Source organism: Thunnus albacares, chromosome 6 (genome assembly GCF_914725855.1).
Source record: "Thunnus albacares chromosome 6, fThuAlb1.1, whole genome shotgun sequence".
Taxonomy (NCBI): domain Eukaryota; kingdom Metazoa; phylum Chordata; class Actinopteri; order Scombriformes; family Scombridae; genus Thunnus; species Thunnus albacares.
The window spans coordinates 28,127,530-28,151,999 of record NC_058111.1 but is presented as its reverse complement, the minus strand read 5'-3'; the positions used below and the strand labels follow the sequence as shown (position 1 = coordinate 28,151,999).

At 38.7% G+C, this 24,470-nt stretch overlaps 2 protein-coding genes across 2 annotated transcripts; one reads left to right on the top strand and one right to left on the bottom strand.

Moving 5' to 3' along the window:
- Window positions 1-4,480: 4,480 nt before the first annotated feature.
- LOC122984008 (endonuclease domain-containing 1 protein-like) lies at window positions 4,481-7,598 on the top strand. The gene is made up of 6 exons (XM_044354243.1): window positions 4,481-4,570; window positions 4,769-4,885; window positions 4,993-5,093; window positions 5,282-5,396; window positions 5,625-5,781; window positions 7,081-7,598. The coding sequence occupies exons 2-6, from the start codon at window positions 4,787-4,789 to the stop codon at window positions 7,470-7,472; spliced, it is 864 nt and encodes a 287-aa protein (XP_044210178.1). The 5' UTR covers window positions 4,481-4,570; window positions 4,769-4,786; the 3' UTR covers window positions 7,473-7,598.
- Window positions 7,599-7,698: 100 nt separating this feature from the next.
- On the bottom strand, window positions 7,699-19,343 carry LOC122984009 (TRPM8 channel-associated factor homolog). Its single transcript, XM_044354244.1, has 11 exons — window positions 18,591-19,343; window positions 17,713-17,929; window positions 17,141-17,420; window positions 15,177-15,475; window positions 14,601-14,775; window positions 14,307-14,401; window positions 12,278-12,488; window positions 10,580-10,816; window positions 9,877-10,100; window positions 9,587-9,700; window positions 7,699-8,644 (listed from the first exon to the last, which is right to left on the bottom strand). The coding sequence occupies exons 1-11, from the start codon at window positions 19,241-19,243 to the stop codon at window positions 8,402-8,404; spliced, it is 2,748 nt and encodes a 915-aa protein (XP_044210179.1). The 5' UTR covers window positions 19,244-19,343; the 3' UTR covers window positions 7,699-8,401.
- Between the last annotated feature and the right edge of the window lie 5,127 nt (window positions 19,344-24,470).

The following is a 24,470-nucleotide window of genomic DNA, read 5'->3' as shown; positions in this document are numbered from 1 at the left end:
GGGGAGGGGTGAGGGGGAGAAGATATTGGGAAATGGGTTGTGGGGGGGTGGGGGGGTGGGGGGGGGGGGTGGGGGGGGGGGGGTGTAAGGGGGCTCTGTGGTGTGTGTGATTGAATTCCTCTCTTTCCTTCTTCTGTCTGGGCTGAGATGTGTGTCTGGCCATCTGTCCTTGGAGTAGACAGAGAGGTAAGTGTGTGGAAAGATGCAGTCTCACCTTTTTGCCTCCTCAGCAGCACTGCAGTCAGACTGTACAAGAACTACTTCAGTGTTTCTCCTCTGACACTATGATCTGCTCCCACTGAAACTCTGTATTATGAAGGCCAAGATGACGCACTGCAATAAGACATATGGATTCCTACAACTGTGCATGTTTTGCCAAATGCCACTGGATACATTTTGCTGTATGAAAATCTTGATGTGTAAATTACGAGCCAGTGTTAAACCCAATTGCAGGAATGTGATTTACTTCATTTTCATTGTAAAAAAAAAAAAAAAAAAAAGAACCCACGAAAAACAGATTTGAACTGGTTGCTTATTAACCAGTGTGTTGTTTTGACATTGGCTTTACTTCATCATTGTTTGGGGTTCCAGAGACCCCACAACGGTAAGTGTAAATATTAATAATAGTAATATTGGCAAAATCAATTTTTTCCCTGGGATATTTTTTTCTTTTCTTCTTACCTGATTAGAAAGGTATTGAAACCATCCCTTACACATGTAAGGAAGGTGACAAAATACAGAAATTACCATAAAGCATGATTTTTAAAACCAAAATAAGGAAATATTTCATATGTTTATAGACCATGCATGAACAAATATATATTAATTTGCCAAAAAGTCATTCACAAAGAAATGTAAAGTTTGTTATCCTACAGAGTGATGCTACTTACAGTGTGTTTGGGCTCAGTTAGACTCCAGAGAACAATGAACATGAACAAACTGAACTTCTAAAACTCCAATAACAGAAATTTGGGAGGAAAAAAAGTGTGTAAAAAGTCCTGTGAACACCGATCACAGATATATAGCTAATCATTTTTTACAGCTGCAGTCTCTAAGACCCCAAACAGAAGTCAGTACAAAATCATGTTTAGAAGCAATCAAGTCAACTTGACAGCCCAAATACAATTAACAATGAATCATGTGACCAGGATCAATGTAAATCAAAGTAGTTAGTTTCCTGGACACATGAAGGTGGTCTCATTAAACAACCTTTACAGAGTGATTTTTGTTTCTTTGTCTATAATCTCTCACACAGTTTCCTGTTGAAGTGCACTGAGCTTCCTCTCATTGACAGACAGCGACTGAGGATGCTTTTGAGTCAAGGATTAGGCTAAATCTGTGTCTGGGGAACCAAACTCCCTGTGATCTTTTCAAGTGACAAAATGCTATTCAAGCGAATTAAAGATGCAGTCCACTCAAATTAACTTCTAGGCCAAATCAAAAACATGAAAGATGTTACTAAAAATCCATCATAGCTGTGGTTCAATATGTTTTCTTGTCATTCAGAGTGTCATCTTTAATGATTATCTGCCAGAATCCACACTTTGAAGGTGTTTAATGGCTTTGAAGCCATTTATTGAGACAAAACTGTAATTTACTTGTTTTTGACTGTTGATAACACAGCCTATCCGTGATTGGATCGTGAGTTTGCAGAATGAGTGTTTTCCAGGTGAATGAACACTCGAATAATCTGCAATGCAATAGTGTTCAAAAGGAGAATAGACTTCAAAGGTAAACTTGAAATCACAAGTCAACACTGCAACCTAGAGGCAGATTTTAGTAATAACATCTGTCTTTTTCCCCCAGTATAAATAAAGCAGGTGAAACCCTCTGTACTTGTGCAACATCAACAAATAAATCAAATACACATGCAGAAAAACGACAAAATCACTAATACATAATTAGATGTAAATGACCAGAAAAAGAAAATAAATGATAAATACATTAATTTATATTGGAACTGCAGGATAAAGCTAAACATACATTTTTAAAAAACATCATCTCTCCTTTTTGCATTTTCACACTTTCAGCAACAACTAAAGGGAGTTTATCAGTCAAAATTATTTGGATCGTGTCTCATTTATACATTGTTATCTGAGTGCGTAGTTTGACTGCCTTTTCTTCATTCTCTGGATGTTTACACTGTTTACATCTGAAATTAGAAAGCCAAATAGTATGCATCATTAATGTAATTATGACATTAATTCCTTCCTCGTCATAATAAAACAATTACACTGAGCAAACACAGTTACAACGTCGTGTACTGTCGCTTACGGTCTTGCAGTCCGATTTACACTGAGTGGTTAATGTGAAAAATGAATGCAGAGCAGAGTAATGGGAAAATACAAGGCTGATTAAATAAAGCCTTGCTCTCTTTATCTAATCCCTAATGTTCTCTGTGTGTTTTCTCTGGCATCCACAGGCCTCTTTGGCTTTATTCCAATCCAATAATATTTGGTCTTCAGTGGGCACTTTTACCTGAGAGGATTTTGAGGATTGACTAGCAATAACTTTATAAATGAAGTTAAACTTTGTTGATACCTGTAGGGAAACCAATTGTCAGAATTCCACCCTGATGACTTAGGGGAAGCCACAAGGCAGCATCCATCAACTAGCTCTGACGGGCAGTAAGGTACCAGAGATCAGAACCAGAGATTTTATTTTGTTGCATGGCAACAGCTGTAATCATTTCTGATATTGGCAATATTAGTGATATTTGTAAAACAAGGTAGCATGGTAAGTTGATATCTTAACTGTGGGGTAAAAGTGAAAGTCCCCATCTGACTTGTTTCAACACAGAAGTTTTCTGAAAGGATTGAAAATATTCTTCAAAAAGATTGGCAGATTTCACAGAAAGAATAATAAAAACTCAATGTCCAAAACACTCTGAATATGTCCTATCATAACTAAAATCTTCACAAACGGTAATTACCTCAATTCCAGACAACAATAGGTTCAGCCATCCACATACAGGTAAAATAAGTGAGAAAGATGTTTTCATGTAACACAAAAGATGTCATTTACCTGTAATGTGAAAAAGAATATGTAGTGAAAACATCAAGAGGACTCAAACACAGAATAGCAGAACATAAAACTACTTATATGGTGTAATAATGAGATCTATCCTGGATGACTAATTTAATTGAAAAATGTATCATCCTGTCTCTTCCCTTAGATATATAGAAATTGAGAAGATATCTCTGTGAAAGAGAGTGGGAGATAAGAAGTTGCTTCTTCAGAGGGTGTTGGGCACTTTAAGCCTAAGATAGTTAATGAGGAACTACTTAAAGCATTTTATTCCACAGGAGTACATTTGTTCTCAAAGAACAGGAATCTTTTTAGAGGGCAATTGGAAATTTAGTTAAAGGGTAACTGTGTTGAGGTCAACCACAGATTGACTTGGAAATTAGTTTAGCTTATCCATAAATATTATGAGATGGAAGAGACTTGAGAATACTGTGTTTTTTAAAATGAGGTTGAAAAGAACAGAACTTTCTGCTTTTTATTGGAAATCAAGATTCAATCTTTTTACCCACTGATGGATTAAGATGAAAGATTCTGTTTAAAGATAAAGAATATTTTGAAAAGTTGGCTGTAATATTATATGTGTTGTATCTGCTGTATGGTCATTTGTGTTTCTCTTGTAAATTTCTGTATCCACTAGGATGGCGTATTGGTGTATTTTGGAAAGTCTCCCATAAGAGCAAGACACAGATGTTCTCACTAGCTGCTCTGTGGCTGAACCTGACCTCTGACCTCTGGACACATGGAGCTAAAGATACAGGAGAAGTTTTCACATTTAGTTATGTGTTAGAGAGAGCAAGTAAGAGAACTGAGAGGAGTCCATGTGTGAGGTTTGCACACAACCTGCACTGTGGTCGTGAGAAAATTAACACATGTCCAGAGATATCATGACGTTACATAACCAAGAGCTTACTGAGGGAGACTGTAAGTAAACGGTCAACATGTTGTAAATATTCCAGGAGGTGATCTGGGTTACAGGAATGAACATCAGTGTATTTTTATTGTATTTGATCTCTTTAGTAGAGTCAGTGCAGTGACTAGCTTAAATATCTCAGCTCAGCATCATCACAGAAATGTAACTCACTGTATGACGTACAGTAACTGCGGAAAATAAACTAGTTTCCAAGGAATTAGACAGCAGCTAAAAATGGAAATTCATACTGTATTAAGCAAGAAATGAATTGCATAACAGGCTCTCAAACACGATGGATGGATGACATGAAATATTGTCATAGTGATAACAAACAAAAACGATATCTTCATATACAGGATGGTGTATCAGATCCTCTACAAATGTGATCAGGACACATACTTTTGTAGTTTTATCACTTTTTGGTATGACTGTAACATTTTTACACCACTTAAATCATCTACATTCACACCTTACCTGGAAGCCAAATTCTTGTTCCTCCCACACACATATCACATGTGAACAGCAGTTCAGATAAATGGAGAGGACAAACAAGGTGAAAGGTGAGGAGAAGTCATATATAAAAGTCAGTTTCTTCTCAGGGCGGGCTGTGGCTACGGACAAGTGCAGCAGCTGGTGAGTAGAAATACACACACACACACACACACACACACACACACACACAAGCACAGATAAACAAAGTGATTTTCCTCTGTATGCAGGTCTGAGCTGTTACAGCACCTATTTATTTTGGTTGTATTCCTGCTGTGCATTGTCTTGTGGGATAAAATTAAATTAAAAATATTTTCTGTTTTATTCTATTCTTCTTTATAGGACAGTTAAGAATCCCTGATGCCAAAGGTTTTTGCCAGAATGCAAACCTTTGTAACTGTGTGCGCTCTTCTCTCGCTCCTCTTTTCTGTTTATGCAGATGTTGTGGAACGTTTTGAGGTTTGTGTCCTTCAGTCTCTTTAAAAACTTTAAATGAACATTAAATCAGTATATATTGCACAAATGGTTCACTTTGGAGCCTTTGTTACTATGTTATTTTGCCCCAGGATGTACCAGAATGTATGAAGTACTTCTATAAAGACAAAGTGCCAGAGTGGGGGGCTTCTACACCTGGTGCTGCCCGTCTCTGTCAGCGCTTCGTCAACAGGTAGTGACAGGCTGCAAAGTGGAACTTAGACCTCTATACGTCAGTAAATATACAGCACTAATAATGTGAACTTTATGTAGCCAATTAGATGCACAGTAGCTTGGTTCCTTAATGTATCTGTTTCATTAACTTTGGCTTTAATTAATCGTTTGAATCAATCAACCACTAGTTCATCTTTGCACCACCAGGTACCACTTTGCCACACTGTATGACACGAACCACCGTATTGCTGTTTACTCTTCTTATCAATTCCAGCCCAGCAATGGAGGCGGCAGGGAGAAAAGATGGTTTGTAGAGCCTCAGGTTGGTAATGTGCATCTACTGATGTGGTCAAAATACAATATGAGAAAATAATCATCAGAATGTGTGTCATACATTCACATGTATAAATACGCACAGTATATACAAGTATGTGGAGAGTCCTGATGCATTCATTGTGCTGTTTCTGTCCTTTTAATAGGCTTCAGGTTGTAAAAAGTCAGTGACACCATTTGCATGTTTAAATGTGAATGTTTTTGATGTGTCTTATAGCTTGTAAACATGTCCTGGCAAGCTGAGATGAAGGATGGCTACTGGCTGGGGAAGGACCACCCTGGGGTCTTCCTGGGAGAGAAACAGGCTCTGAATGAGGATTACAAATACTCTGGCTTCGACCGTGGTCACCTCAACCCCAACGGACACCATGCAGGTAGTGGAGGGGGACAGCAGGTGGCAGTAGCCACCAGCCCAAGATGTCAGCTGAGCTTAGTTCAGCAGCAGTGATGTGCAGTATGGGAGACCCCTACTAGTGTTTCATTATTGCTGTAAATTAACACTCTTGCAGTGAGGGATTATCTTCTGTTCACACACTTTTAAATTTTTGGTTTATGAACTGATATAAAGAAAACAAATACACCTACAACATATTACAGACTCCAGTCCAGTGTGAAGGTTTTTTCAGTGATTTTCCTAATGGCGGCATGGCTCAATCTGCAACTGATACCCCTCACTGTAGAAGTTCACTTACTTGATTTTGGGAGATAATCTGAGCTAACACAATAAATAATATTGTGTTAGCTCAGATTTCTGAGATATGCATTTAGCAGCATTTAAAACTATATAAAAAACAGCAGAATGAAGGGAAAGTGAAAGGTATGAGTTAAAAAGCCTGTCATAACTAAACTTGATCTTCACAGTTAAACTTTGCATTAACTAATTACACAGAAGCACAGATGCGTTCTGAATAGCATACTTTTACTTTTTACTTTTAAGTATGTACTGCAGCTGCCCTTACAAAGTTTGTACTGTTGCATGCAGTATGCATAGAATTGGGACATGCTACTTCATGTGTCATTGCTCTGTCATTGATCTGCGCTCTCACGGTGGCTCAGTCGGTGTGACATATCTTGTGCTGTGGAGAGGATTGTGGATCAGAAAAGCCAGAAAGGCATGCATATCGCATTTGACATACTATGTATTGGGACATGCTAAATCTTTTTCTGGCAAACTAAATAGTGCGGTAGTATGGGTATTGGAATGCACTCCTGGTTTAGGGGTTAATTCTGTCAAAGATGGCAGTGGGTGTCTGTGGCATCTGTTGTCATAGCAACCTGAAGGCAGCTTTGGAGGCAAAATAAAACAGAACTTGTGTGTCCTTTCAATTTTCACCTCTAGATTTTTGCAAATATTGATTAGAATATTAAGTGTGTATTTGTTTAAAAGCAAGGGAAGGTACTTCTGTGTGAGTGTTTAGGACTGTCTTATCAACCTTACTGGGTAGTTGTGTCTTCAGATAATCACTCAAATATTACAAAGATAATAATTTGGTGTTTTTTTCTAACTGGAGACAGCTGGTTTCCCACATCTCCAACCTTCCTGAGCATCCAACCAAGCCATCGTTCCACTTTCACACCACATAACTTTATTTTTTGAATCCACACAAACTTTATGCCTCTTGCCTCATTTACTGTGACTCCTTTATCTTTAACTCTCCACTCCTCTTTTTCAGTCCCTAGCCGCAATGCCACCTTCACCCTGACCAATGTGGTTCCTCAGAACCCCAAGCTGAACCAGAACGCCTGGAGGATCCATGAGTCCCAGCTAACTGACCTTTTCCGGAGAAAGTGCTCTAAGGCCTTTGTTCTGGTTGGTGCTATTCCCTCTGCAGACAACTGGATTGTCAAGAACAATGTGAAGCGCGTTAACATCCCCGACTACCTGTGGAACGCCTACTGCTGTGTGGACAACAATGGAAGACCCATTCAGAGTGGCGCTGCCAAAGCGAGGAACACAGAGGACAACTGGGTGGAAAAGCTCTCTTTGGATAAACTGGGAGAATTCCTGCAGCAGTTTTCCAATCAACCAGTAGGGGAACTGTTTTACAACAACTGCAGGGCATAAAATATTAGCAGAGGGATGAAGAACATAGAATTTTAGGTGCCATTGCACTTTGGTTTTACATAAGATTTGTATAACTGCAAAAAGTGTCAAAATTATTTTCAAAGTTATTTTCAAGTGTGGTGAAGGGAAAAAACAAATGGTGTTACCCTTTCACAGCTTTGAGACTAATGCATCCCATTACTCCTCTCAACCACAAACAGATGAATAAAAATAAGTACCAAAGGGATAAAGCAGCTGTTTATTGATGTTTTTTTTTCATTCACAATAAAGGAAAAATATCAACATACACAACTGAAAAACATATCTGTGTATTTTATAAACACAGTCCAAATTGCTGTCATTTGATATAATGTAAAAATGAATGAATCAATGAATGAAATAAAGTGTCTTGTCTTTCAAATTATGCACTACCCTTTCAGGGTTGTAGAAAAAAACAACATCCATGTAGCAAATATAAGTAACTTATAACATGTAGCTTAAGAGCATATGATCTATCAGGGAAAGACACAGCCTACTGATCTGTAAAATATCCACATATCTGTAAGAGGATTAGAGTTAATATACCCCCGAAAGGGGACCCTAGATTTCCTTTTCAATTGAATTATGTTTTTTATGTATGATTGGCTTTTACCAGAGCTGTGGGAAAAAATAATGTAAATAGCAGCAAGCAAAAGGTTGAGAAGCTGAAATTATGTGATTAGATGTTAGCACAAATGAATTACAGCAGCAGAAGGATCGTGATCTTATGCTCATCATTAATTTCTTGATTAGCATTAACTTTATCAACCTTTTTCATGATTTGAAATCACTAAATTAATAATATAAATCAGCCCATAGTTCATAACCAATTATCAATGCGCACTAGCTGATTATCAACATATCATATCATATCTCATCTCTCTGCACTTGAATCAGCAGCAGTCTACAGTTCAGTCATACTGGATCATGGGGTGGTCACTCCAGGGAGGCAGGTTGGAGAGTTTCTCCTCAGTGGCTGTTTCTATGGGCCAGCCCCAGGCTTTAAAGAATCCAGACAGGTTCATCTCCACAGTCTGGGAGAAAGTCTCAGCATACAGGTTCATCTTTCCTTTGTTGTCTTGGGGAAAGTTGCTCATCTTGTGGTAGGCAGCAAACACCTTCTTGAAGGCATCCCAGCCAAACTTTTCCTGGAGCTACATGGAAAAAGACAGAGGTAGAGGGGGTTGTGTATAGACAGAAAAGGTAGTGCGTTGGTGGAGGGATAACAAATTAATTGCAATAACTAGAAAAGTCTAGAGAATTTTAGCCATGCTACAACAGAGTTGTGTAGGTTGTGATGTCAGTTGGTCCAGAGTAAAACATATTAACAATTGGATGGATAGTAAGGAAATTTGGTAAAAACATTCATGGTCCCTAGAGTATGTATCATAATGACTTTGGTAAGTTCATACATTTTTAACAACTAGGTCAAAATCTCTACTTTTCTAATGTATAAGACCTCGAAAAGCAATGACTGAATTCCTGTCAGCCTCATGCCATGTTCACGTCATTATGGACAGCAGAGATAGGAATGATTTCCAAGTTTATGACTTCCTCACATCAGATATGATTGGATTGAACTATGCAATCCCCTGGTGTGCCCTATCCAGGACCAATAGAGGCTCCAGGAAGCCTGGAAACTCCGAAATACTGTTTGGTGCAGCACAGATAAAGGAGACAGATGTAGTCCGTTCAAATCTTTAGTTCCCCATTACCAATAACTGGAACTGAATGTGGTGTTGATTAACTCACGCACACTTTGCTGAAAAAAAACAACTCAATACAACAAAGAAGCCAGACTACACCCAGAGCTTGATGAAATGCAGCAAATATTAATGAATATTGTACACTGTACAAAGGATAAACTGTTCCAAATAGTGAACTTATCAAACCAGTCTTTACATCTTTTGACCTAATCCCAAAACTGCAAAATTGTTTCTCCATTTTTCAGCCAACAGTTTTGTTTTCTGTTCCATCTACAGTCAGGGTTTTCAGTCTTTTTCCTGTGTAGTGTTCCTGTTTTGTTTAAATGCAGACTCCAGTGTGACACAAGCATAATTTCTCTACAGATTGTAATATACAGATGTTGTCTTTACCTGCAAGTATGTTTCCAGGGCTACCCACACTGTCCAATCGCTGAGTTTCTTGCCCCCCTTAACATACTCCTCTATACCATTCTTCCGACTAGTTAAGGTCATAGCTGGATGAGCCTGTATTGAAGACATAACAATCATCATAGTACATCATGTTAACCAAGCGGAAATAAAAAGACAGAGAAACAATGTGATCATAGGTGAAAGGTAAATACTATGTTGCTTACTGATATGAAAATGTGTTGTGATGCATAATTACATATTTTAATTAGAATAAATAAGATTCACTCCACCTTTGACCTGTTGAGCCCCAGCACCTCTTCATGCACATACACTGACCACAGGTTACATGTGGCCTGTGTGGTGTGTGGTTTGAACTCCCAGCAACTTCTCTGCTGGTTGTGTCCCAGTTCGTGGATTTCTCCCCATAGGCCTTTTATCCTGGCATCATCTGGTCTGACAAGCTCAGCTGCTATAGATGAGTGCATCATGATAGGATAGCCTGAATGCATCCAACCTGGATGGAGAGAAATTGGTAATACAAATAGTGTTATAGGGATGTATCTTTAGGTTTCCATGACTATGTAAATCCACTTTAAGAGAGACTTCTCCCAAACATGGTCTCTGCAGTGGTACAGAGACTACTGCAGAGATGCCGTTAGTGAGCTGAGTCACTGTGCTGAGCTCACCATTGCAAACACATCTTACATTAACCTATGTTTTCACATATAGGAATGCTTTTTATGCCTTCTGCCCCTGCACACCCAAAGCTACTATAACACTATATACTGTAACACCCACTGTAGAGCTCAGAATTACACAGCAAGCACATGAGATCTGGGAGACTGAAAATCAATCAAACCTTTTTTTTTAGATTTATATTTTTATATTTCACAGTTTTAAAACTTAAAATAAACAATAATCTACTTTTACAAGACAGCAGCAGAGAAAACATTCGCTTGAATGTGTGAGAATGTGACCACAAAACACATTTACCAGCAGAAATCTGCACATCTGCTACAATGCGTTCTTTGCGGGCAAATTTGTGAGGTATGACAGCCAGTTCAGCGATGCCCTTCATGATGCTGTCCCAGAGCCCTGCCACCTCATCAGGGCAATCCAGATCTCGAACAACATGTGATGGTACAGTGAGGACAATGTTGTCAAACTCCAATTCTGCCCAAGGTGATTGAGCTGTGCGTAGCAAGGACCAATCAGCTGCTGTTGTTACACCTGAAGAGGACAAAGAGGTGGACATTACATTGAAATCAAAACAGAGCTTTGAATTATTGTAATTACTCATCAAAACCCCATTGAAAATGTGTTTTGTGAATAAAAGGTACTATGTTCATACAAGGCTGGATGGCTCCAGACCCCCAGGGCCCCAACAGTCCCATATTAACTGCATGGCAGTTGGGTTTTACTAATTAAGATCAGTCAGCCAACTCACGTGGAGTAGATGTAAATGTAGAGCATTAATATTTGACGTCTAGGTTCTGACCTCATCACTTCCCACAAGGAAATGTGAGCTATACACCAGCAAAAGACAAATTTCCATTATTGTACAATAAAGTTTATGAACTTTAAAACATTGAGCTCAGCATAGCAGGGAGTGGGGAGAAACAATACTAACTTCCCACCCAGGAGAAGGTAAACTCAGAGCTTACAGGTGTATGCTGGGGTGGAGGTGGCTATATGAACAGCAGCAGCCATAGCAGGCAGCAGCAACAGCTGACAATGTGCAAATGCATCCATGTCCAGCAGACACACAATTTAGATACTCAAGAGAACCACATGTGCATCCACTGTCCAAGTCTGTTTTGGAGTGTTGGCCCTGTCTTGTGGCGGAGCCCCTGTGGTTTTAAAACCTTAATTACTTTAGTTTATGTTGTGCTTACTAGAGGTGTAACGCAAAGCTACTATCTGTAGCTGTAAAAATAAAACTAGTCTAGTAAAAGTAGTAAACGCAGTAAAAAAGTAGAAAGAGTAATACATCATCTGTGTTCATCTCTATAGTGTAACTGGGTGTGGATTATACCAGAGACAGTCTGTCTAGTCTGTTTAATTTTCTGTATTGAATTGTTTTCTACAGCAACTTATAATCATTCATATATCTGTAATATTAGCTGCCAACAAAATAACATGATGTACAAAAATTGATTAAATAATAAAATAGGATTTTAATTTTGAACCTCATCTTCAAAAAGGAGGTCTAGTATAATTGTGGGTAGAAATAAATAATGGAAAAATACAAGTCAGAAGTGTTTTAGCCCATATTGAATAATTTTCTTTAAAAGCTGGAGGTTGTGTATATCATGTGAGGAGGCCCAGATGGAAATAATTTTTGGCTGAATAACATCTTTGGAACATCAGTGAATCTTTAATCTGCACTGCACAACAAATCTTTTGAGACCTAATGAAAAGTTATTGAGGATGAACCTTGTTGTCTGAAAATGGGAGTTAAACCTAAATACACATCAGTGTCTCAGCTTGTTTTTGTTCGCACTGAATAATATTGCAAATTTTTTTATGTTTTTCATATCTGTTCAAAGCAGATTATCTACATATATCCAAATAATGTTGTAGTTTACAGCCCTAGTGCTTAGATGGTTCACATTCTTAGTAAAGTCTATTTTAATCTAAATCAAACTAATTTAAATACAGAAAGATACAGAGAGTATCACACAAACTCACCAGATTTATAATATGGTGCACGTACAGCTGTCTGCACTGTGACCTCTACCCCCTCCACCTGTGTGTTGGGTGGAGCCACCAGGTAGATGAGTCCCCCCCACAGGTTCCACACCTGCATCTTCTCTGTGGTAACAGGAAATTGCTCATGAACACGTGGTGCTCTCTTCAACTCTGCAGCATTGAGATAGTCTGTTTGACAGCCTATCTGGATCTGAAGAAGAGATGGAATATGTGTTACTGCTTTGAAAACCTGTATGAGAGGTTTACTGTACAGTTTGGTTTTTCAATAGATGCATATATAAATCAATAAATGCAAGGCATGGATGAATGGAGGAATAAAAATGTGAGATAAGAAGATTATTATAAAAGACAACTATATTTATAGATATTTTTCCCCATTTCCAAACAAATACTTTAATTAGTAATTCATTCATTAATGGGATTTAAACCAGATTTAGCTGTATACATGTGATTGGTCCCTGTATCGGATAAGAGAAGTGATTGGTTCCTAAATAATTGGGTCCAACTCCCAGCTGTGTATTAACTCTGCCCTTGTATATTACCAAATTGAACCTGTATACTCCAAACGCTCCGAAGATGTGAGCCAAACAAACAATGAAATGTCGGTATTTTGTCCTTCTTGACTTGGAAATTTGAGATGTGCCACCTTTTCATATTTTTTGGAATATACTCACTTTAATTCAGTCATTAATAAACCTGAGAGAGAAGATTTCAGTCCTGTATACAGAGTTGACCTTGTGGAGAAATACAAGCCTTCATTTTGAAGGTTGTCACTGTAAAATGTATATAAACCTTTGATGTTTTTCAAACATTTAAATTGTGTTTTTCTGACAAAGTACAACAGACATTTCCTTTATAGAGCGCTGAAGTGAAGCCATAACTTCCAGGTTGAGTTTCAGAAGTAGGAAAACCTCACTGAATATAAGACTGACATTTGTAATAACATTTGTACTAACAACATCTTATACTAATGGTGTATCACTACAGTATGGATACATACTGTACATGTAGGTACAATGGAACAAGATGTGAAGTTAGGGAATAAGGGGTAACAATCATGTAAATTACATTATGGGGCTATAGTACTAAATATATAGTATTACACATGGGGCTATAGTACTATATATATAGTATTACATATGGGGCTATAGTACTATATATATAGTATTACACATGGGGCTATAGTATGACCTACTGAGCAACAATCTGACGTTTGGTAAGAATATTTAAAGATAATTTATACTGTAAATATTTGTGACTACCAGGTACCCATTCTAAAATTACAGTGTACTGTATGACCATTACTGAACAACATAGCTGTAGGCTTCCCAGTTACACTGTGACAGGATGTTCTGGTTTTCAATACTACATCCATCCTGTTCTCTTTTACTTATATGTTCTGTATGTTTCGGTACATACTGTAGCCTACTGGTGCACACAAAAAAATTACACTGTAAATAGTGAATAATTAGGCTGTACGTTGTGGGACATAATCTAAAGAATTACACCAATTTAGTCTAGAATATAGAAAGTAAACCCAGGAATTAGATTTTTAGAAAGAAATGCTTAGTGAGAGATTGCATTGAGTAACTAATGTAACAGAGGCTAGCCCACGGCTTGGCTCTCTATTAAGGGTGCATAAGATCTTGTTAACTTGTATTCAGAAATGTACAATGAATTAAATGACTCTGTGTAATGTGACAGGACCGATCACAATACTGATTACAATATTTTAATTTCATGATATGTCCGATATACTAGGTATATATCATTGATGTTTGATTTTAAATACTTTACTCCAATACAGAGTGACATGAATTATGAACTGAAGAACAATAAGCGCAGTTGCTTCTTTTGTAAAGTTTTTCTATATTTTAATTGATAATCTAAGGACAGAGGGTGTGCATAAAGCCCTTTGAGACAAATTTGTGATTTTGGCAGTTTGAATTGACAGAAAGTTGAAAGAAACACTGTAAACTCTGTAATTATTTGATTTTGTGTACTGTACCATCCATCCCTTGTTGAGTATCTCTGGTGGCATGATCATGTCGGTCTTCATACCAGGAGAGAGGTACAAACCTGTACTAAGCCACTCCTCCCCTCCTGACACACACAAAGAGCAGCAAATGTTATATATGGATGCATGTAAAACAGGCACAAGAAAGATTTCACCTTTTTCATTAATGCAGTGTAATATCACACACAGTACTACAACATATTAAAATGTACAGAGAAAAATTACTGGATGGCAGATTTCTCACATAATTATTTTACATATTTGTTTACAACAACAAAGACTGACCTGATGTGTTAGCGTTAATCTTGATCTTCTGGTTATTGATAACTTTCATCACGGGGTTATGCTTGATGAAGTAAGGCAGTAAGGCATCAGGATCTGGGCAAACCTTATACACCTCTGGCCCCATAGTGAGGAGCAGGCGTTCTTTGGGACTCTTTGCAGGGTTCGTCTCACTCACCTTGGAAGAAAGTGAATATTAATAATTATAAATCAGATTTCTCTCACACAGGCTGATTGGTTGAGAGCCAACAGTTTTCCAGTGGTCACAGGAGGCCTAGCTTAGTGATGAAGATGAAATACATTTGTAGTACAAAACGAAAATGGCTAAATACTAATTATTATTATTAGAATTTGATAAGTATTGTATGTTTTTTTGTAAAGACGTCAAGGTTATTGTGAGGTAAATACCGTACCAATATTTTGTAAGCCTGAAAGCCATAAAAGTCTAATTAGCAGATTTACCATACAAGGAACTAAATCATTGAAACTTACTATAACTCAGAAAGTAAACAAAAAGAGACGCCTTCTTTATACAAATATTAATGACAATCATAGACAATAAAGTCGTTCACTGCCCACCTGTGGCATGCCCAACTTCAACACGTCAGTGAGGATGGACAGCACCAGTGTGTAGGAGTAGCTGTCATGAGCTTTCATTTTCAAGAAGCTGGAACAGTCGCTGCCCAGTTTTTTAAGGTATTCCTCTTCATGCATGGTGAGTTCTTTGCCCTGGATGACATGACCAGCGAAGCGGCGTAGAAGATGACGAAAGTGGTAGGTGTCTTTCATGGCCTGACTAGGCACAGGGGCCTTGTACAAACCTCCTCCAATTGTTGTCTCTAACAGGCTCAGGCCCATTGTGTTCAGGATCTTGTTTCCTGAAACACAGATAAACAAATCTGACTTCATCAACTGTGCTGTAACATTCATCTTTTATGGTTAGGGGTTTGACTGATTAGGTCTAATTATAGTCTGCATAAAAAGATGGACGTAGCAAGGTGTGACATCACCCACTGGTTTGCACTGGAGACAGTTATTGACTGTATATAAAGATGGATGCAATGCCAGCTCCCCAAAAGTGAAGCCAAAACATCTCAGTTGCCCCCTGGTGGCTGGCTGCAGTATAGATAATAAATCTCGCCCCCTCCATGATCATGAGTCAAACTAAAAAATCAAAGCACATGTCAAACATATTTTTCCCAAAGATGGTTTCCGTCATATTACGTAGTAGTCTGATCACACTGATGTATGTTCATGTGCTCATTGTTCTGATAAGTTTGTTTTAATTAGTTATATGACAATATAAAAAGGGGGTGTAAGGTCATGATTGACAGCTGTGACAGCCGTTGTCAAACCTCCGTCACATGGCAGGATGGCTCAGGGGGCGTGTTCCACAGGTTGTCATCCCGCTGGCCAACTCTACTGCACAGACTCTGGCTCACTATGACGTCACACAAGCAAAATGGCAGCTCCCAAAAAGGAGATATTTTGGCTTCACTTTTGCATAGCGGTAGGAAGGGGAGACTCGTCCATCTTTATACAGTCAATGGACCCGGTTTGAAGGGTCTGAAACCCAGAGTTGCAGTTTACTGTCTGCGCCATCTTTTCCAATTGGACCCAGGACCTTCCAAATAGGGAGTGTGGGGTGTTCAACCTCTGGAAACACGCCTGTTACCTTAGAAACACTGAGCAGTGCAGACTTGGGCCAATATCAGCTACTTTAGCTAAATTATACTAAAACTGCAGGTAAAGTTATCAAGTAACATTAAACTTGGTGTGTATAGGATGCAGAGGATCAATTTCCTCATGGGGATCAATAAAGTACTTCTTCTCTTCATAACTCGGTGTATGGTGCTGATATTCAACATTTTTCTGGACTTAAGTTTATGCAGGTCTCTTATATACATATAAAACAGTAGCCTGTTAATAAAGAATTATCACTTAGGGTTATGTTTAGGGTATCCCAGAGTACTTGTAGAAGACCCAACCAAACCCAAAATTAGCACAGTCCGACCTGATCTGAATGAACCTGACAACAATTAGACTGGATCCAAAATGCAGTCCACCTGAACAGATCCTAATAGAGAAAACACCAACACTGGCAGCAGCATAATGTGCTTTCAATTAACAAGCAGCTGGGGTCAAAAATAGCTGCAATATAAAAATAATATAATAATAATATGGATGTAAAGTCCTCAAAACCAATTCCAAAAATAATTTATCTATGATTTAAATACTAATATAAATAACTGAGTTCTATTTTCTGCACCAAAAATAAGACAAGACTCAGTGTTCTCCCCTGTGTGATTGACTTCCTCACCACCAGCAATTGATGTGACAATTACGTTGCGTTTCTGCTGCAGATCCACCAGCCTATACATACTCTACCTCCCGCCTTTGCATTCACATTCACTTGAGCCTGTCCTTTTTGTAGTTTGAGACTGCAAATGTGTTACTCATTTAGCTATGTCTGTAGCACGGGTATGTGTCAGAGTTCAGTACAACATCACAACATGATCAGATCTTGTTGTGTGTTATCATACCTAAGAATTCTGTCATTGGGTTTTGTCCTTTGTGTGTCAAAGCCCAGTGCCAGGCATGTCCACCAATCAGGAGGCCTCCTCCCTCTGCCACAAAGTCATGGATTTCCTTCACATGTTTGTCACTGTATACGTCACACACAAATACACTTAGGTCTTTCCTGAAGTTTGTCTTCTCACACTTGTGCTTGCTGTGAAGGCTGAGTTTGGGCTCGACGCCAACAACCCCCTTCCGGCCTTGGTCCAACCAAGTAATGGCATTGTTCCAAAATGAAGCCAGTGTCTGTAATGAAAGGAGTCATCCCCAAAGAGATAGTAGTTAATCACACAGAAATATTTGGCACATCAACACTGTAACACTGCAGATGCCTACCAATTGTTGGTGGCCTTGAGCTAATATCAAAAGAAATGCACAAAGTTATATTTGTACTATATGAGGTATGACATGACCATACCATATTGATGCTACACAAAACTACATGAGCAAATTTTCATTGTGCTCAATTTTCATTATGTGAAAACCAATTTCTGTTATTTAAAGGAATTCTAAGATTAATCATTAAGTCAGACCTCACCTTTTTTGACAGAAGACATTCATGTGCCACCACAATGACCCGTCCGTGCCCATAGTAGGCTCCTGCCAGGAATGCCTGTGTATCCTTGGTGGTACCAATGGGGAAGGCTAGTGGGCCGTGGACCAGAACCTCAGAAGCTATAGATTCACCCTGGAAGTCAAACTCGGAAATCCCCTTGAGTAAGAACTCTAGGTCATCCTCAAAATCCTTACCAGTACTGTATTAGCAAAGGGCGAATTGAGGGAGAGAAAGAGAGACACAAACAGGGAGATGGAAGAGAAGGAAAAGAAAATTAAAACGTTAGGAACGTCCATCTTCTTGTCTATCAGTATTCTTAAATTAACTTTTCAGTAGGCTGGTTTTGTTTTTGTTTTGATTTTTTTGCAGTATCTTTGATTGCAACCTTTTTAAGGAAAATCTTAAAAATTGTTCATGGTTACTAAGTGTACTAAAGTTAGCTGTATAATGAATAAAACGTGGTGTATTATGCCACTACTGTGGATCATGGGTTAGCATATTATAACCCAGACAGAACCTACGTGGGACATTTCTGCAAAACCCTTCAATTACATTCGAATGTGTTGTTGTTTTAATTAATTACTCATACAAAATCCATGCAGGGAAACCCCAGTATGATTAAGATGTGGTTGACTTAGGCAACAAAAACGTATTACACCTACCACAATGCTAATCAAATATTTTGAATATTACATATGTTAATTAAGTTATTTGAATATTTCAAATAAATTGCTTCAGCAATAGCGCAGAAAATGTAGGTATTAATAATAGTTTTAGTCAGGAGGATGGCAACACACTGAGCAGTTTTCAGATTAAAAGAAAAGTCACGTATTTGAAATGAAAAAGAAGTATATACTTACGCTAAAGCCATCCAGGAAGATGGGATCTGAGGGTAGACAGGCAGGATATCTACCTCCCCATAATGTGTTGAAAAGTAGATCCCTGCCACCCCAGACACCTTATTTCCTGGAAATTGAGAGAATTGAGAGATGTTCTCCTTAGGGTTCTCTGTAGCCCAGTGCCATGCCTGCCCAGCTATCAGCACTCCTCCTCCGGCTTTCAGAAACGCCACCAGGTCCTTTGCATCTGCACCCACACTGTAGGCATCTGTCACATACACGCCAACCTTTAGATTGTTACTAAAGGCCTCCACAATTTTGGCTTGGAAGCTGGATCTGCTGAGATTATCAGCGACTCCCTTGACATTCTTGTGGACCCCCACGGCCAGGTTTTCAGATCCATCTCCTCGCAGCCAGGTCAGAGCGTTCTCTACCAGAGCAGGAAAGGTGGTCAGGTAGCTCTCGTGACCCAAGACAACAATCCTTCCATGGCCGTACATAGAGGCAGCCATCAGGACCTGGCCTTGGCTGTTCATTACTAAAGGAAAGGCATGGTCTCCGATCAGAACCAGGTCACAGGGAACAGAGGGACCATTGAAGTCCAACTCTGTCAAGCCTCTCATCAGGGAGATGTAGGCCTTTTCTTGGGAGGACTGGGTGAGCTGGGTGGACATGGTGAGAAGGACTGATGCTCTGAAGGTTGGATGAAGAGGATGAAGAGCACAACAGTATAGTTGTGCCTAGATGGAGGTGTGTTGTGTCAGGCAGGCTGTCCTGTGGGGGTCAAATAGAATTAATTAACACATATATGACAATAAAGTTATAACATTAAAATGTCCATCAACTGGCTCAGAGTCAAAAGGAAAATCAGCAGTTCTCCAGTTGTAACATTGAGGTCCAAGAGTTTGCAGGTTTTAAATTGATCCAAACAATACAGAAAAACCAAAGACTACAAATTGACTTTTACCTGAAAGTTAAGTTGGCTCTGATTATGGTCTTAGATGTTTCCAAACAGGCAACTCACCAAGAACACTACCAGACAGGAGTAAAGAAAGATAATATGAACAAGAGAGCAGGAAAGGAGGGACTATTTAAAGGGAAAGTTGAAAAGAATAAGAGGAGGGATCTATGCGATGGCTACTTCTCATATTTCTTCACACTAATTCTTTTCTGGTATGTAGTTGGTTAGCATGGGCTTATCAGTACCAGAAAAGGTAATGAAAACTGCAATGAATTATGGCTTCCTGTTTCCTGCCAAAGTCTAAGTCAAAGTTTATACTAAATCATTTGCACATGAATATATTTGAAATGCTTATTACGAAAACCTAATACTCAATCAGGTCTGCGTTGGTACTATGTTCTGTATTGTCAGATATGGTTACTGTATAATAACAACAGGAACACAAAGTATGTACAGTAATAATAATAATAATAAGTTTATTTAGTATAGCACCTTTCACAGAAATAAAATTCACAAAGTGGCTCACAAGAATAAAAGTTAAAAATATGACCATAGTGTTGGAGCCACTATTGTAAAGGCACGATCACCTTTAGTTTTCAGCCGAGAGTGAAGGACAGTCAGTGGGTCCTAGTCAGAAGACCTAAATGACCTACTGGCAATATAAGGATGGAGAAAATCACAAATGTACTCAGGTGCCTGTCCATGCAAGGCTCTATACGTGTTAACAGGAACCTTAAAATGAATCCTAAACCAGATGGGAAGCCAATATAAAGAACTTAAAATGGGAGTGACGAGAGTTCCAGTTGTGATACGAAAGACATTAATTTTGCAATACGATGCATAAGAGACAGCAGGTATGATAAAAGCCAGTTCTCTCTAACTCTCTATTTAGAACTAGAGGAACTAGAAAAAGAAAATAAAGTGTGTGAAACTGGATTATCTTGAAAAACCATATCCACAACATCCTCATGTACGTTTCTTATCACAGTTCCTTTTCTGAGTAAATGAGGCTGCACCTTATTCTAAAAAATGTTTACTCTTTCACTGCTTTGCTTCTTGCTCGTAGTTGGCTTTATTGAAATGTGTATAAAGGCTCAGCATCCAAGGTCCTCATCAAATACATTATATTTACCTTCATTAAAGCTGTATTCCACTTATTTTACACATTATGACCAGCTCATTCATGCAGAGTACAACTCAGTCTGTATCCTGACTCAGTTGTATACTGTCCTCTAGCTCTGGAGCTGAACTCCTGATGACTACCAGGGTTATCTCTACTTGGACTCTAGTGTCTTTGGCTCTTAACCCATACTAGGTCTAAAAGTCAGGACATCTAGACCGCTGCTGCTTCATTTTTTTTTAACCTTTTTGTTATCCTTACCATATTCAATGTGTTCTATGAGGTCTATCTCATCACTATAGACTTGTGAATTTTAGTTTTACTGGATTTTAAGTTTTGGGACCCAGAGAGTGAGGATCAATGCTGTACTTTCACTCTTTGGCTTGCTGTTGGACTTCAGCAGAAACGGGACTAACATGAGATGGAAATGGAGACCAGACTCTTCAACATAATAGGCTTTTACATTATCATTAAGATATTCTGTATGTATGTCAGCAATAAGAGATCTTTAATGGATGCAAACAAATGAACCATTCTGAAAATTTAGAAGTAGAAATTGCAGGCTTTGAACAGAAGCTGCCATGCAGAGACATAAGGACACAACGGTATCTCATTAGTCCTGAATCCACAAGTGTCAAGCAAGGAGACACTACTAATGGGCACAATACAGATGACCATTTTCTGTTTCACAGGGTCTGTATAAGAGCTCTAACAAGACTGTGAATGACCGTGTTTATTTAGAGGACACTTTAAAGCAGTCAGAGTAGATTATTCATTAGATTATTGCAGCTGAAGAAATTTTACCTGCCAAAGTCAGGTGCATTTTTACACCACCATCGAGTCCATCCTTGCCTCCTCCATCATCATCTGGTTAGCTGCTGCAACTGTCACAGACAAGAGCAGCATTTCTCCAAGACCTGAATGCCTCCAGGACACTGAGGCAAGCAGAAAAGATCATGGCCGACCCCTAAAACCCCAGACATAAACTTTTTGAAACACTCCTCTCCAGCAAGAGGCTGAGGTCTGTCGAGACCAAAACCTCACGCCAAATGAACAGTTTCTTCAAATCTGCAGCCGACCTCAACAACAAGGCCCGGGACACAGACTCTACCCCCCATGATAAGAACTAGGAGTAATAAACACAACAAAATAAAAAGTAAAAAGTCAAGTAAATGGATTTCAATCTATATACCTTATATATATTATAAACATTACAATACTTAGGCTATTGTTTATAATGTATATCATGTATATAGATTGACAGGCATGAAGGCAATAAAAACATCTAATGACACACACGCCTGCACTCTAATCTCATGAAAAACATTTCCTGGCAGTTATGACTCACCTTTCTTTAAATTATGACTTCACATCAAGTCTTTTGACACTGACAAGGAATTTGACTCACTCTCAACACGCCTAAACACAGTGCAGAGGACAAATTTACATGTTGATACAGATACAGACACACTGTACAGTACATGCAGTCTGTATCCAGTCCTCTTCAGATTTCAGTTTCAAGTCAAGTCTATTAGCAGGTTTTTTTTTCCCAAAGTAAAGGGCTCAAGTTCAGGTTCATTCAAGTGATAAATGTTGTCACTTCCTTTTTGTGTGTCATAAAATTACAGATGATGTACATAGCAGTAAGATCTACAGAACAGTTTCTTTACAGAAACCACAACAACAACTGTAACATACAAGAAACTTCTGCTCGTTTGGCTGCTACTGCAGTCTAGTAGCCCAGTAATGTTGCACTAGGAAGTACAACTGGCTCCAAAGCCATGACAAGACAGAGAGAGACGCAGGTTGATGGCAAATAATTAATTTATTTTAATGAAGAGCATAACTATTAACTCAAAATGAAAAAAAATACAGTGACATGTGATAATCAGTAAAGTCAGTGGTGAGATTGTGTGTATGGACGGGTGAGCTATGTGGTGTTAGATGATGATGTTGGATGACATGAAACAAACAAAGATGTGCGGGAGAGAAGAGCTCCCCTCGGACTGAAGAGGGGCAAGGATTTATAGTCGGGAAGCAGGTGCTTCCAACTAGAATGATCAGCGCTTCACCTTCTACTGTTTGCTGCATATACTGTCACATTAATTTAAGTTGGTTGCAGAGTTTCTCCTCAGTGTCTTTCTCAATGGACAGCCCTGGCTCTACAGAATCCAGTCTGGGAGAAGGTCTCATTATACAGGCTTATCTCTCCTGTCTTTTCCCTTTCTCCCTTTTCTGACTGTTGTGACAGAGAACTTTTCTTTCAACTTTAATCTCATGTTCAACATTAAATTATTACATCTGTATCAAATAAACATATTTTCTTGATTGGCATTTATTTCATCAACTTATTTTTTTCTTATTTAAAATCCCACCTTCAGTAATGAAAATAGCACAAGAGAGTTCATTACTGATGATCAACTCACATTCTTCTCTGTACTTGAATCAGCAGCAGTCTAAAGTTTAGTCATGGGGTGGTCACTCCAGGGAGGCAGACTGGAAAGTTTTTCCTCAGTGGCTGTTTGTATGAGCCAGTCCCAGGCCTTAAAGAATCCAGTTTAGCACACCTACTGAGCGCACCTTTCAACACCATGGACACCATGCGCCTCAGCAGATCAAAAGTTATGTTTTGTCTCCCATAATCCACCAAGGTTCACCAGCTTAACAAATCAAGGTACAAATCCCTTTGTGGCATATAAATAACTTTATACATCCAGCAATGTAGAGCTGAGTTAACTTTGCTCTAAAACACACACACAATTTTCTTTTCTGATAGGTTTCCTGTTTAGTTTAAATCCTGTGTGTGTGTGTGGTATACATGCCCTACTTTAGGGCACGGGGCTTCCCTGTGACAATATGCATTAAATTCTCTACACAGTGTTTTGTGAAGTATGAGCAAGGCGTCTGACACACACACTGACCAGACTTGTAATATGGTGCGAGTACAGCCCCTTCCACAGTGATCTCCACCCCCTCCACCTATGTTCTGGATCAGATCAGGTGGATGAGTCCTCCCCACAAGTTCAACACCTGTATCTTCTCTGTGGTAACAAGAAACTGCTCAATGACACGTGGGGCTCTCAGGACCTTTGCAGCCCTCAAAGAGCCTGTCTGACAACCTATCTGGACCTGAGGAAGACGATTGCGTTACTGTTGTGTTACTGAAAACCTGTGTGAAAATCGATTGAGCAGTGTTGTGATGTGTGACTATATATGAGTCAGTGGATCCAGGATGGCAAGATACACTGATGAATGGAGGAAATCACAAATAAAATAAATCAATTTTTAGTGCAGTAGTAACAGTTTTTTTTTTTTACAATTTGTTTTAGAAATGATTAACTTTGCTAACACATTAATTAAAGCTATAATATGTAATTGTTCTGCCCAAACCCAGAGAAATCATTCATTTTAATCAAGGTAACGGTCCGTTTCATTTGGTTGCCTGTCAATGTTGTCAAACCCCCTCTACCAAAGAGTTTACACATACAAGATAATACGTCGGCGTTGTGGTTGTCTGCCAAAAAGTGACATAAATTGACTTTTATTCAGTTTTAAGCCAAATTTTTATGATAAACTTTTTAGATCTTAGTCATTTTTAACTGTATCTTTAAACTGGATGAAGGTTTCTAGTCACTGGACGTCTGGATCTTAAGTTATCAGAGAAACAAGCTGAGCAAACGTTAGCAGCAGCTCAGCTAACAGCCCTGACTGGACATCCACTTTACAAAGAACAATGATTTTTAATGTGAAACTACTTTATTCAATGTTTATACCCGTTAATCACTGTGTACGTTTGTTTTGAAGAGGAGGAGATTCTGCA

What these genes read in the sequence shown, in the direction of transcription:
- LOC122984009 (XM_044354244.1), bottom strand. Translation starts at nt 19,243, where the DNA reads ATGTCCACCCAGCTCACCCAGTCCTCCCAAGAAAAGGCCTACATCTCC. An exon ending in GATTAACGCTAACACATCAG is followed by an intron (nt 14,402 to 14,600) that starts GTCAGTCTTTGT and finishes TGTGTGTGTCAG; the next exon opens with GAGGGGAGGAGTGGCTTAGT. An exon ending in AGATGTGCAGATTTCTGCTG is followed by an intron (nt 10,101 to 10,579) that starts GTAAATGTGTTT and finishes CTCTCCATCCAG; the next exon opens with GTTGGATGCATTCAGGCTAT.
- LOC122984008 (XM_044354243.1), top strand. Translation starts at nt 4,787, where the DNA reads ATGCCAAAGGTTTTTGCCAGAATGCAAACCTTTGTAACTGTGTGCGCT. An exon ending in TGTCAGCGCTTCGTCAACAG is followed by an intron (nt 5,094 to 5,281) that starts GTAGTGACAGGC and finishes TTGCACCACCAG; the next exon opens with GTACCACTTTGCCACACTGT. An exon ending in GATGGTTTGTAGAGCCTCAG is followed by an intron (nt 5,397 to 5,624) that starts GTTGGTAATGTG and finishes TGTGTCTTATAG; the next exon opens with CTTGTAAACATGTCCTGGCA.